The sequence below is a fragment of the Leucopleurus acutus genome (assembly GCF_964270905.1).
Source record: "Leucopleurus acutus genome assembly, chromosome: 5".
Lineage (NCBI taxonomy): Eukaryota > Metazoa > Chordata > Mammalia > Artiodactyla > Delphinidae > Leucopleurus > Leucopleurus acutus.
The window spans coordinates 4,347,072-4,361,211 of NC_139147.1; the positions used below are offsets into that span (position 1 = coordinate 4,347,072).

General features: G+C 46.2%; 1 protein-coding gene across 2 annotated transcripts in view; it reads right to left on the reverse strand.

The window, feature by feature from the left end:
• The window catches only part of BACE2 (beta-secretase 2), a gene marked incomplete at its 5' end in the record, with an annotated part of 86,439 nt that overhangs the window by 25,844 nt on the left and 46,455 nt on the right, over positions 1-14,140 (reverse strand). For both annotated transcript variants that reach the window (XM_082839816.1, XM_082839815.1), the window contains 4 exons: positions 2,763-2,864; positions 4,808-4,942; positions 6,310-6,438; positions 9,678-9,894. In XM_082839816.1, the coding sequence (XP_082695942.1) occupies positions 2,763-2,864; positions 4,808-4,942; positions 6,310-6,438; positions 9,678-9,894 (583 nt within the window). The remainder of the gene's footprint in view (positions 1-2,762; positions 2,865-4,807; positions 4,943-6,309; positions 6,439-9,677; positions 9,895-14,140) is intronic.

Consider the following 14,140-nt stretch of genomic DNA (forward strand, 5'->3'; position numbering starts at 1 on the left):
ACGGAGTGAGAGCTGCCTGCTCAGGGCCTCGCAGCCATGTGCCGCCGCCCTCGGGGCAGAGAACCGGGAGGAAGCTCGTGCGGTCTCTTCACCCATCACAGGTCCCCCACTGAAACTGTCAGTGCCGATTTGCAAAGTCTCTAATGCTGGCCTTCATAGGTTTGTACATTTTATGAGAAGGAAGCCAGTTTGAAATGTGTATCACAGGGAAGGACCCCTCGCTGGATGAGCTGAGAAGGGGTGGCGCAGTCATTTTGCTGGATTCCAGGAAAAGTGAAGCGTGGCTAGGGCTGCACGAGGGCACAGAGCTCCAATTTCCAGCTGAACAATGAGGCTCAGAAAGGCCAAGTAACTTGCCTAAGAGGCACAGCTCGGGACTGGAAGGGGGACCGTCTGCCTCCAAAGAGGTGCTTACAAGTCTGGAAAGCCTCCCTGGGGGACAAGCCTTGTGTCCCGGGGGAGAGCTTGGACACTCAGATCATAGAGTTGAAAGTCAGAAGTCAATTTACAGGAGGTGTCTTCCTACTTCTGGGTCTTACAGAGGGAGAAGCACCGTGCCTGAGCTGACGAGGGGGCCACAGCTGGGCAGGAAGGAAGCCCAGGTCCCCACCACACACAGAACTCCCCACCAGGCTCATTTAAAACCACAGACCTACATAGAGCACAGGGAACTAGATTCAATATCGTGCAATAACCGATAACGGAAAAGAATCTGAAAAAGAATACATATATATGTATAACTGGATCACTTTGCTGTACATCTGAAAGTAACACAACATTGCAAATTAACTATACTTCAATAATTAAAAAGAACTACGAACCATTCATTTCTAAAATGCCATCTGAAGACTCTAGGCCCAGAGACAGAGCCCGGCATCTGTATGGTGTTTAACTCTTCAAAGCCGGTCCTCTCCTTAACTAAGAAAGAAAACCCAAGCCAAGAGAGCCGGCTGAGATGAACCTGGCAGAGAGAGAGAACGCGCACGTCTCTGGTCCACACACCATGAGACAGAGACAGCTCCCACCCTCGCTGAGCTTTCCCTGCTTCAGACAAACATCCTCCCCAGGCCTCTCCCTCCTGATGGAGGCATGAAATCAGAGGATAATTTTAGACTAGGCAGACAAATTTTGTACTCTCATTCCTTCTCGTGCTTTAATTACAGTCAGGCACTGCTGAACACGTGCTGTGCTGACCTCAGGGGTGCTAGCGCCCCTCTGCCACAGTCCTGCTGGTCCCCGCCAAAGTCACGGACTCTGCGGAGACCCAGGCTGGTCACGGGCTTGTTGGAGTCACACGCTGACGCTGCCAGGACGTCCTTGGGACAGCTGTAAAACACTCCTAGCTCAGAATAGCAAATCTGAGGGTGCTCATGTTAATTTCACTGAGGCCAGTTTTACTCTGAAGAAGGCAGCATCTTGCCCTGCATTTCCAGCAGTCTGGTTTTCAGCCAGTTTTCTAAATTTAAGGCACTAAGAATGTGACCTGCCAGTTTTTTCTGATTCAGCAGATATTAGACACGCAGTGGACAAAAAAGGCAGTCCGCTGCTCCCTTGACCTTTCAGCTCACAAAGGACCTCGGTGTTGTTTCTTCCTGCATTTTCCCGTCCGCATTCTTTTGACTTGCCTGCTGTTCTTCCGACAGCACATTCAGACTTTTCGAGTTTGGGTCCAGGACAAGCAAAACCCTGCTCTTCCTTCCCCTGTCCTGCTGTCACCTGTAACAGAGCAACTGCTGTGCATCTCCTATCAATCATTCTTTGGATTTGGCCAGCCCGGTGGAGTTGTGGGACTGTCAGCCCCAACTGGGGTCAGTGCCAATAGAAAGACTTTGTGTAGGAAACGCTCATTTTTGGTCACTTTGCCAGGGTGGCCCTGCGTGAACAGATGCTTACGAAGACACCCACGAAGTCGAGAGAAACGTTTATCTTGTGTCGAGACAAACAGTAGTAGCACTGTGGTTTGGACATGAAATAGAAGCTCTTCTTGACCAAGCACATGGTGCCGGGCTTTTATGCCCGACCCTCCTCACAGCCCCACGACAAGAACACGGAGACTCTCAAGGGGCACAAGAGCCCTCTCCCGGCACTCAGCTAATAAGTGGCAGAAGCTATAGATGAAATTCAATTCCATCTGCCCTTTAAGGCTGCGGTCCTCCCACTTAATGCCCTGTGGTCTATCCTGTTGCCTTGAACGAACTGGAAAGTTGGGGTCACATTGGGAATACTGTTAACCAGGCCCTCAAAAGGTATGTTGTCCTTGACCATGATTTTAATTGTATTTCAAAGCATGGCCAGAAAAGAATTATTACATTGGTGGATTACCCTTTGTCTTCTGTGAATCTCATTCTTTTACAGAAGTAGGAATTACAATCCCAGCACAGCTCGGATGAAGGCCAAAAAAGGAGTACAATTTTTGGTTTGTTTTAAAGGCTACAAACATATTCCTGGTTTACTACTAACTTTACTATAGTATATTACCAAGTGGTTCTTTTCCCCCTGAGATTAAAAAAGTACTATGCTAACTACAATGTTATTTGAAATACTAAAAAGCACTACACCTTCAGATCCAAGTCCTCTGAGGTTAAAGTGAAGGAATTATTTGCTGGTTAATATCGAAGAATAAGACTGTGAACTTAATAAGTAATCATTAAAATAAAACCACCTCAAAATCCTCAGACGGAGACTGTTAGACTACGTGGCGGTATTCCCCAGTATGAGGTCCTGACCTGGTGTGACCTCTGAGATTCATCCTTAGGACTCACCAGAGACGTGCGGGCCACTGCCTCGACCACGGCATCAAACACCTTCTGGGGCAGGCGCAGCAGTGTGGTGCCACTGTCCACGATGGCCTTGTCCGCGTTATACTAGAACGGGGAGAGGGGGTGGGGAGAAGGCACATGAGCGACAGGGCAGCCACATCAGGGCACGGCTCCAGCCCGCCGTCACCGTGGATCTGTGATACACACGTTCGGCAGTCACGGTACCTCCTTGGTGGCTACAGTTCATTTCATCTTCTCAGAACGTGGGAACCGAGAACTTCCTTGCCCAATGTTCTCATTATAGATAAAGAAACCGAGGCCAGGAAAGGGCAGTGACATTGACCGAAATCAGTGTGGCCAGATTCCGTCAGGGATCCTCCAAAGAGGGGAGACCCGTTTGTCTTCAGAGGTTGAAATGATACATTAAATGTCATTTATACAAATCATGAAAACTCAACTCTCTATTACCCTGCTAGTGGAGAAGGAGGGGGAAGGACAGTTTTTCAATAGATATCCCATATTTGCATTTAGAATGGAACCAAAGCCACCTTCAGCAAGAGAATCTCACACACACAGAGGCATTCCCAGCCCGGACCCCGCCTCTGTCATTCTTTATGTGGCCGAGTGGGAAGAATGGAAGTCAGTGGGCCAAGACCAGAGTAGTCACCCAACCTCTAGGGACATAACTGTATGAGCAAGGCTGCCCAGGAATGGAATGCGTCGTGGGCAATTTAATCCTCCTGCTTCTATGGCAAATCCATGAGTCGTATGACCAAATACACCAAGCAGGTCAAAAGGAAATAAGGATTTGTTTAGGTAGCAGGTGGGAGGAGTGAAGAATTTTGAGAAATTGAAATACAGCAACTGACTCATAGTTTTTCAAATGTAAAACGAATTTCAGTTTAGAAACAAAGTTAATTGAAATATAATCTAGTTTGTTCGCGCTTGTATGTGTAAGAAAAGCTCGCACACTGAAATGCTGGGCGGTGGGACGTTCTGGGTTTTGTTGTTTGCTCTATGTGGCAAGCTTGGCTAATTGTGGGGGGCAGAAAAGAACCAGGAATATGAGAATCAAACCTCCAAATACATGCTTACACTCTCCAACACACACTCACACACAAACACATACACATGCGCACACACACACGCGCGGAGTCGGTGCTTTCTTTTAGGCCCTCCCACCTGATTCTATCACTGGACTCTTCAATGGCAAGTAAATGCCTCTTGACAATAAACAGATTTGTGGACTTAGGACTGAAACACCACCCCAATGGAATGGACCATCCCTTTATCAAGCTTTGTTTTTTCAGAGGCATCTGTGTATATGAGAACTTACGGTACAATGGGATGGTTAAACTGAAAGGCAGTGATGACAGGTAAGAGTACAAGGAAGGCTGATGAAATGCTGGTGGTTTTTGTGAACCATTCTGAAAATATTGTAGAGGACCAGGTCTCCCTCAGATCCTCATAATCACGTCATTATGTGCCACAAACAAGCCAAACTGCAGCGAGAGGGTGTGAACGAGGTTAACGAGAGATGTGGTTGCCCAGCTCTGCACATGTGCCTCCTTTGGGCACCATCAAAAGCCATGCACATCTTTAGAGCACATGTTTCTTCGAGTGAGAACTGTATACTGGGGGGGAAGGGGGGTTAGCTGTGAATGGAGGATAAAGCTGATTTACTTTTGGTTTCATTTTGCTTATCTTTTAGTCCCACTTTACACTGATAAAACCCTGCTTACTTCTCCTTGTCCTGAACCGAGATCAGGGACCATCAGGCCAAGATGATATGGTTCTGGACAGTTCTCTTCACTCACCATTTCAGGCTAATTCCTCTCTATTAAGAGAAGCAGTTGAAAGGAAGCAATGTTTTTTGGGGGGGATCATTGGTATAAAATCATCTACAAAAAGGCCCTGTAACTTTTAACGTCACGAACTTTTGATTTATCTCGCAATGTAATGTACCCTCTGAGTTCACATTCAGGTCCCAGCTGTAATATTTAAGTGACCCAGGCACACACAGACAGGTAGACACAGAGCGGAAATACCTCTCTGCAGTCCAGGTTAAGGCTCTGACCTCCGATTTCCAATTTCAGAATTTCTATCTGGTAATACCACTCCTCCTTAATAGGGGTATACCAGATGTCTCCTTTGTACAAGGTTGGTTCAATTCCACCCAGGACCTAGGATGGAAGATATTTACAGGTATAAGAGAAAAAAATATACAGGCATGTAACAAGTTACACAGAGAAGCATGTTGTTATAAGGCAGAACTTCACTAGAATTAGTACTTTCAAGTTATTGGGATGTTATAAATAAATACATACACCTGAAAATTAAACAGGGAACCTTCTGGGGCCATGTATCCAAAGCTCAAAGACTTTTGTACCCTAGTCTAATCAGGATGCTTTGATGGTTCCCCTTATCTAAAGTTAGCACATACAGTTCCAGCTCCATGACACTGAGATCCCCACCCCTCCGGCCCCCGACCCCGGCCACTGGCAAAGAAATGCAATACAATTGTAAACCATACAGACTGACAAAAATTTAGTTCCTCAGAAGACAGAGGATGACTTCCTGCCCCGCACATTGGCATGGAAAGCAGAACAAAAGAGCTTCCCTAACCCAAACTTCATTTGCACATCTGTATAGCATCATCCCACAAATCCAGGCTACCCGCTCCCCTGAAAAGGTGATAAAAAAGGTGCTGAGAGCAGGTGTATTGTTAGCAATCAGAGTAGATGAGCCTGCTTCTCATAGCTGGAGAGCAAAGGGGTCAACATCACCCACCCTGAGGGGGCCCCTTCATGGACATTCTCCCCATCACCTCCCACTTTAGATGTCTGGGTGCAGGGCCCATCAAAGGGACACTTGGGTTATGGCATGTTCACAGTGTTGATTCTGCTTCACTATGTGTGTGCTGTGTATATAAGTGTGTGGATGTAAGTATGTATGTGTATGTTTGTAGAGCTGTGTATGTGTGTGCATGTGTGTATATGTATGTGTATATGTGTGGGTCTGTGTGTGTGTGCGTGTGTGTTCAGAGTGAGAGAAAGGATGTACAGTTTTCCCCATCTCCCCACCAAATTTATGAAATCAGTCCTCTCCCTTTGATTCCCCTCCCCAGAGTAAGGCCCACCTGCCACCCCACCCCACTGGTCCTCACATGTCCCTGCCACACCCAACCAAAACAGTTACCTTTCAAAGGAACATTTTTTTAAAAAAGCTTTAAAGGAATCTGACTAACTCAACAGTGCAAGACAACTATACCCCAATTGGGAAAAAAAAAAAAAAAGTATGGGAATAAAAAAAAATAAAGGAATTTGGGGAAGCAACGAGAATCATCTTATGAGATGGCAGGATGATTAGGAAAGATAAAAATAAGAGCTAGTTTTATCCATTTTTAAGGGCTCTCAAACAAGGATTATTCATATCTGACAGCACCTATATATGCCTACATGTCTAATATTTCTATCAGGGTCTTAATAAAGCAGAAAGAGCAGCCCCACTGATCTCTGATGTTCCCCCTTTAAAATGAAAAGATACCCACAAGACTACCTCCGTTGGTACCAGATCCAGCGACTGGCAATCCAGCCCCACACATCTGCATGGAGAAAACATTGGGGATCTTCGCTTGTGCCACGAGGGAATCAAAGAATGTCTCCAGAGAACTTGACGGCTGCGGGAGGGTTGGGAAAGAGCACAGCTGCTTCAGGACTCGCAGTGTAGACAAGGAGTGACCCCACGCAGGCACCAGGCATGGTATACAACATGGCATTTCTTTATATTTAATATTTTCAAGGCTAAGGAATAAACGAGCTTATGATTAAGTACACTGATTCAGAAACCTCCAACAGAACTCCCTAAGACTTGGTATTTTTCCTGTGGGGATGGCGGCTCTGTTGGAAAAATAAGATAGTATTTCCGGAAGCTGTTAAGAGGCTGCCCCATTTACCATCCTGACTGCCTTGTGAGGCAGGCGTGAGAAGATGTGGAAGTGGGTTACCCAGGTAGGTGGTGGATTCTAATCTTAGACAGTTCAGAGTAAGGAGAGAACAGTGTCTCCAGGAGCTGCCTTTACAGCTTCAGAAAAAGTTTTTATTCACCCGTTTCAGCTGTAGTCGTCCATCATGCAAATGACAGGTGCCTGAATCATGAGGACAGGTCACATCCCAGATCCCGGACCCTGGGAGGCGGCTTAGCTCTGCCGGCTGTCTACTGAACTCTGGCAACCGGGAAAGGAACGATTCTATTCTCCTGCAGTTTAAAAGCTCGTTATTCCCCATTGCCGTATGTCAATAATGTCCTCTGTGCTTCTGTTACATGTAACCACACCTTCAGAGACCAGCTGTATTTCTCCAGAACTGAAAAGGAGGGATGGTCTGTGAGCAGGTCCTAGCTGGGGGTGGGTCACAGGTGCTGGTGGTCAGGAAGGAAGGTCATAGACCTATATTTCGATTTGGGCTTTGACAACTGGGAGAGAGATTAGAGTTGGTTACTACGAATGGTTAGTTCTTGATGAAAACAACTGTAGCAGCATAGATGCTCTTGGCATCTACGGTTAATATAAGGAAGGATTCTTTATAATCTGTAAGAACTGAAACTCTAATTCTAGAGGGAGTGAGCGGAGCGTTACCGGACAGACAGAAACCTTCCCATTTCTTTAGTTCATTAGTATTTGGCCTCCTGTCTGCCTCTTTCCCAGCCGCTGTGGACTCTCTTGCAGAATTCAGTACAATCTCTATATGTAACCTTGTCTAAATACTTTGTGTTTGGGTCAAGGAATGAGACAAAGCCCCCTTTTGAAACGGGCTGGGTCTGGTGATGACCCCGTCAGCGTCCACCTCCTTGAGAGGCAATGAGATAAAACACTGCCCGGAATTGAATCCTGGCTCCACCGCCCACCTGCTAACCGTGTGACTTGTCCCTTTGTTTCCTTATCTGTAAAATGGGGATCATAGTCGCATCCCAGGGCCTTCTGGGGCTTAAATGGGTCAGTTCACACAGAGTGCTTGGAATGGTGCCTGGCACACGGGATAGGATCTATTATTATTCTGTCAGGTCATTCTTCAGTAGGACTTGGGATCCTTTAAGGTTCAAAAGCACACAGCTGCCCAGGACCAGCCCAAGAGAACCTGATTCAGCAGGGATGCTGCTGGATGCGGGCAACTGTAGTGTGAGAGACCCCACAGGTGGTTCTGACCACATCCTCGATGAGAAGCAACTGGCATCGGCGGGGGGCCACCACACACTGTGACCCCACTGGGTGCTCGGGGAACCTATTTCAGAAACACCTTTGGGCCGCCAACCCAGACCGCCCTGCCAGTCCTGTTTCTAGCCGTGCTCCACTTCCTACAAATCCTGTTACTGTCTCCCCAAACCTAGGGAAGTGAAGACAATTGTTGGCAATCTTGGAATTTCATAGGTGAAAAGATAAAAAGTCATGTGGGGAGTCTGGACACCCAAAAGAACCCCAAAGCAGTCTATTCTCAAGGAAGTTTGACATATTATTAATTCCAGATAATTTAGCTTTATGCTACCATCCTCTAAATAACCAGCATCAAATCGATCATACATCTTTTATTTTCAGAGTCACAAGAAGATGAAACATTTTGCCTGAGGTCACATTGTCTGTGAAAAGTATTGAGGAATATAAGTTGCTACAAGTTTGGGAACTCATGTTAAGCATTCCCTACAGTGCTGAGCTAAAAAAACGGCTCCAGAAGCCATCTGGGCTCCGTAGAGGGGGCTCTGTGCTCTGACAGCCCTAGGCAAGGGGTAAACCTCTCTGACCCTCAGTCCACACATCTCTAAAATGGGGATAACAGAGGCCCACAAAGTCTGCCTTGTGGGGAGGTCTCAGACACCTTGCAATGGTCTCAGTAGGGCTTCACGGGCTACTTTTTGTCCTTGAGAAGCCACAGTGTTGGGAAACGGCCCCTGCCTACTGGCCCATCTCCACCCACTCACATCGCTGCCCTGTGTCACTTGCTCGTAAACCTGAGCTGGAACAAATGTCCTTATGGAGAGAAAACAGGCCTTTCTGCACCCACGATTCGTTGTTCCACACTTAGCTCCAGCTCGAAACCTAACTCTGAACAAGGAGGGGCCGCGCCCGGGTGCCCGTTTACAGGCCAGGAGGAACAACCTCTCCTCAAGTGTATGCTAACCTGCCCTGGTCTCCCGGAGCCCCGGGGACGCACGGGTGTCGGATCCGCCTGCCCCTGGCATCCCTTCCGGGTGGACATTTCCCAGCCCACCTCACCCATCCTGCTCATGAACACACTTCCTCTGGGTGGGATCAAGGACAGATAACTGGAGAACATTCAATCCTGGCTCTCCCTGTTTTGTGAAGGTTCTGACGCTGAAGAGAGCGAGGGTCCCACCACCTCTCCTCGCTGCAGCGCTAATTCCAGTGGCTGGCGATCCCCAGGGCGCGCTTGCAGGCTGTCTGTGCTCCCACTACAGAGTGAGGGGAAGGCAGCACGATGCTCTCTGCCTGGTGGGACACCTCTTCCTGCCGAGGTTCCAGTGTCACATCTTTATGTGAATGTATGAATTTAATAAATGTGCTTACTCTTAATCCTGCCCAAATAAAACCCCCTAAACAAACACCATAATCAAACGGATTCCGCTTCTGTTAACACCTGTCAACTATACAAGTAAAATAAACGAAAGGCAAATGAAAAAAGTGATGCTATGAGTGTACCTTGTAGGAAGGTTCAAAGAATGTCACCATTCATCTTAGATTTTAAAAATGCTTAGAGATAACCTTAATTGTGCGAACACTGATCTTTCAACCGTGTGATTCTCACTGACTGTCTTGGACAGCTGGACCCAACTGTTGGCCCCTCCAATGTCTGGCTTCAGAATCTTGTCCCATCACTTGATTTCCTTAGATTCACCCATGATTCTTACCTTGGCCAGGGTAGCATAAGCCAGTCCAAGTATCCCATTCCATTTAATCCCAGGCAAAAAGAAATTCTCTGACTCAAAGATGGTGGCAATGTTGACCAGAAAAGAACTGTTGAAGCCTTTTGGGATGGTGACAACGTCCTCCCCAACGAAGCCAGTCCAACTCCCTTGCGTGTACTTCACGGTGACATCAAAGCCCTTGGGGCGGTAGGTGCTGGACCTGGAAAAAGAGAAGAGGCAGCGTGTCCTGTATCCCGTCCAACTGTCCCTGTTCTGACCACATGGCGATCATGGCTGCAAAGACAGCGGCCCTACGCCCAGAAGGTCTGCGTAAGCAATTCTTCATAATTAAGACTCCTCACGCTGACAAGATGACATTTCCCATAAAAAATAATCGCTAACATTTGGGTAATGGCGTCTTCTGCACCACGCGTAAGGGAGCGCCGGGGTCAACGTGTAGCCCCGAATTTAACTCTTCCCTCCGCCCAAGTCCTGCCCCGTAAGCCAGGTGTTGTACTTAAGTGCATTAGCCTGGGACGCCACAACTGGATGTGGGCTGCCTGGCCCTCTGGCTCTGTGGGAACCCTGCACTGCTACTCTGTGACAAAGGGAGGGGCTGGCAGCCCAGAAAGAGAGGCCACCAGCTTGTGGCCTGGGGTTCAGATTCACACAAACAGCCAACGGGATGAATAAAGATCAAGCCACACACCCCCAGTACCAGGGCTGTCCCTCCTCAGGGCCCGCACGACCTCCTGGTGTCACAGGTTCCTGCTCAAGGTCGTCCCTGTGCCCCAAGCTGATTATACTCATATCCAAACATGAAGGAGGATGCTGATGACAAGTCACTGTGACACAAGTCACTGTGACAACCCCACAACCCCTAAGGGTAAGAGTTACCGAAACAGAATAACATGAATAAGACCAGACAATGGGTTGGGGGGGGGGGTAGATGGAAATCCTGCTCTCGGGATTTCAGAGACAGGCGGTAAACAAATGAACCCCTAGAATTCCAGGCGACGATAGAGTGATGAGTCACCCAGAGAAGAGAGCAGGGTGAGGGGAGGGTGGTCACTGAGGCCTCTCTGAAAGAGGACATTTGGGTAAGACCTGCCTGAAGACAACAAGCCCCGGGGCTTTCTGGGGAGGGGCATCCTGGAGAGAGAACAGTAGGTGTCAAGGTCCTGGGGTGGCCAATCCTGTGAGGTCATTCTTATACCTAACTGAGCTTGAAAACTCTGTTGACTATAGGCAGAAACCCAAGGGGCATCTCTGAGCAGATATCTGGGCATTCAAACCAGGCTTCCCCTAGGAAAATGATCAGATTCCTAAGAGAAGTGTCAAATCACCAAATATATCCTTGTAAAGTGTTCCTGTTTGTCTGCAGTTTTCATTTCATTTTGTTTAATACTAAATCTCTGAACATTAATACATGTTACTAAGTGTTTGCTATAGGATTATGTGAATTTGCTGTATGGATTATGTGGTTTTTTTGGGAGCCAGGGAGAAAGTTAAGTCAGGGATGATATGACTTTTTTTCGATACATCTCATAAGCTTTAAAAATGGTAACAGTCTTTAATTCAGTAATTGTACTTCTGAGAATCTGATCCTAAGAAAAACACTCATGATGCAAACAGAGATTCATGAACAAAGACAGTCATTATGTTTTACTTATAACAGCAAACAGTTGGAAACAACCTAAATGCGCAGTAAGAAGGAAATAGTTTAGTAAATTATGGTACATCCATATGATGGAATATTAAATAGCTCTGAAAAATGCTGTTGAGTAAGACATTTTCAACGACACAGTAAAAAAAATAAGGTAAAAGAAACATTTGTATATGTGGCAGAATCTTCTTCAAAAAATTTAATACATTCCGACATTAGCAGTGCTACCTCTGGGTGGTGGGGTTTTGTAGGGGAAACTCTCATTCTTGTGGTTAGATCCTTCCATATTTTCTGCATATATAACTTTTTAAAATCAGGGAAAATAGGTTATTTTTAAAATGTCTGGCAGACACATTTTGGAGAAATTTAATTTATTCTAACTTCATAATGGGATATGAAATATGAAGAATATTTAATCTTAACATTTTCTGACTACTTTAGCTAACTCCACCATGATCTTAAAAAGAGAGCAGCATTAAGTGAACATTTTATGTCCAGACGTCTTCTGACAAGGGCAGGCACAGACCGAAAAGTAAGTGGGGATGCACCCCGGGCACATGGAGCTCTAAGGGACCCATCAGAAGTTACACATATAAAGCGCGTAGCAGGTCATTGAAATGCAGGCACTTGAGGGTTGGGGTTTTAGTGCCAAGTTTTGGTGCCAACATCAATTCAGTGACGATGCCTGGCACACAGCAGGGACTGCACACGTTTAGGATGAAAAGCAGTTAAAATACTAAATTGTCAGTCCCTTTTGACAATCTGGGGTCATTCCATAAGTTTAAAACTGCACTACTGCTGGGGGTATAGATCAGTGGTAGAGCATTTGACTGCAAAACACTACGGCTAATGGAAGAGGCTAATTATTTTGAAAGGCTTAGAGAATGTAATCTAGCACAGGGTTGGCAAACTTTTTCTGTAAAGGGCCAGAAAACAAATCGTTCAGGTTTTGTGGGTCACACAATTTCTGTTACTACTCCACTCTGCTAGTGAAGAAGCAGCCACAGACGACAGATAAACAAACGTGTGTCTGTGTTCCAATAAAACTTTATTTACAAAAACAGGCAGCAGGTTGGATGTGGCCTGTCAGCCCTAGTTTGCCAACTCCTGATCTAGAAGAGTGTTATCTCCCCAAATATTCTATAGTACCATGACTTCCTCTGGAGAAGTTTTTTTTATTTTTACTCTGTCCAGACTACAGAAAACTCATTAGAATCTGCCAGTTACTGATAAGATGGACCAGGCTGCCATCTACGTAGCATGTCCTCTGCAGTGTACTGACCAGCTTGCTATTTCCCTCATGGGCGAACATTCTGGATGTTTCGGTGCCATTTACAGAGAGATGAGAGGCAGTTGGAGTTACACTGCCTGCAGTCAAATAGTACTTCAACCACTTAGGAGCCATGTGGGACCCTAAGTCAAGTTAAGTAACTTCTCTGGACCTCGGTTTCCTCAACTAAAAAGTCAGGACAAGCACAGTACCATACCTCATGGGGTTAATATTAAGAGAGTTAATACTGTAAACCATTTAGAACAAAACCCTGGAACACAGCAGGTACACAACAAACATAGCTGCTATTATTATAATTATCTAATCACTTGCTACCTTTTTTCAATCTATGGACTGCTATTAGAAAACGTAAGATATTTTTTTCTAGAAAATGTTCCTATAGAGATACTCTTTCTGAATATCCAAAACTATCTCATTCTGAAATCCAACAACCTCCAGGAAAAGAGGCAAGTCTTGGGTAAGGTTTGGTTAAAACGATCCAGGGAGGGGAGGAACCTTCTAGGTTTCTAAAAGACGGAGCTCTTCTGTGTTCTGGACCAGGGCTGTCCAATAGAACGTCTGCAATGACAGAAATATTCTCTACCTATGCTTCCAATACAGTAGCCACAGGTGGCTACAGAGCACCTGAAATGTGACTGTAGATCTTCCTCAACATACGATGGGGTTACATCCTGATAAACCCTTGTAAGTTGAAATTATCATTAAATTGAAAATGCATTTGATATACCTAACCTACTGAACACCCTAGCTTAGCCTAGCCTACCTTAGCCATGCTCAGAACACTTACATTAGCCTACAGTTGGGCAAAACCATCCAACACAAAGCCTATTTTATAATAAAATATTGAATATCTCCTGTAAGTTATTGAATATTATACTGAAAGTGAAAAACAGAGTGGTTGTCTGGGCCCAGCATGGTTATCAGTGTGTAGCTCTTCACCCTCATGACTGTGTGGCTGACAGGGAGCTATGGCTGCCGCTGCCCAGCATCACAAGAGAGGATCGTCCAGCATATTGCTAGCTTGGGAGAAGATCAAAATTCAGAATTCAAAGTACAGTTTCTACTGAACATGCATTGCTTTTGCACCATGGTCAAGGTGAAAAATCATAAGTCAAACCATCATAAGTCCGGGACCGTCTGGACAGTTTGACTAAAGAACGACTCTTTATTTAACATTAATTAATTTAAATTTAAATAGCCACAAGTACCTTCAAGATGGTGAAGGAGGAAGACGTGGAGATCCCCTTCCTCCTCACAGATACACCAGAAATACATCTACACGTGGAACAACTCCTACAGAACACCTACTGAACGCGGGCAGAAGACCTCAGACCTCCCAAAAGGCAAGAAACCCCCCACGTACCTGGGTAGGGCAAAAGAAAAAAGGAAAAACAGAGACAAAAGGATAGGGATGGGACCTGCACCAGCGGGAGGGAGCCGCGAAGGAGGAAAGGTTTCCACACGCTAGGAGCCCCTTCGCGGGCGGAGACTGTGGGTGGTGGAGGGGGA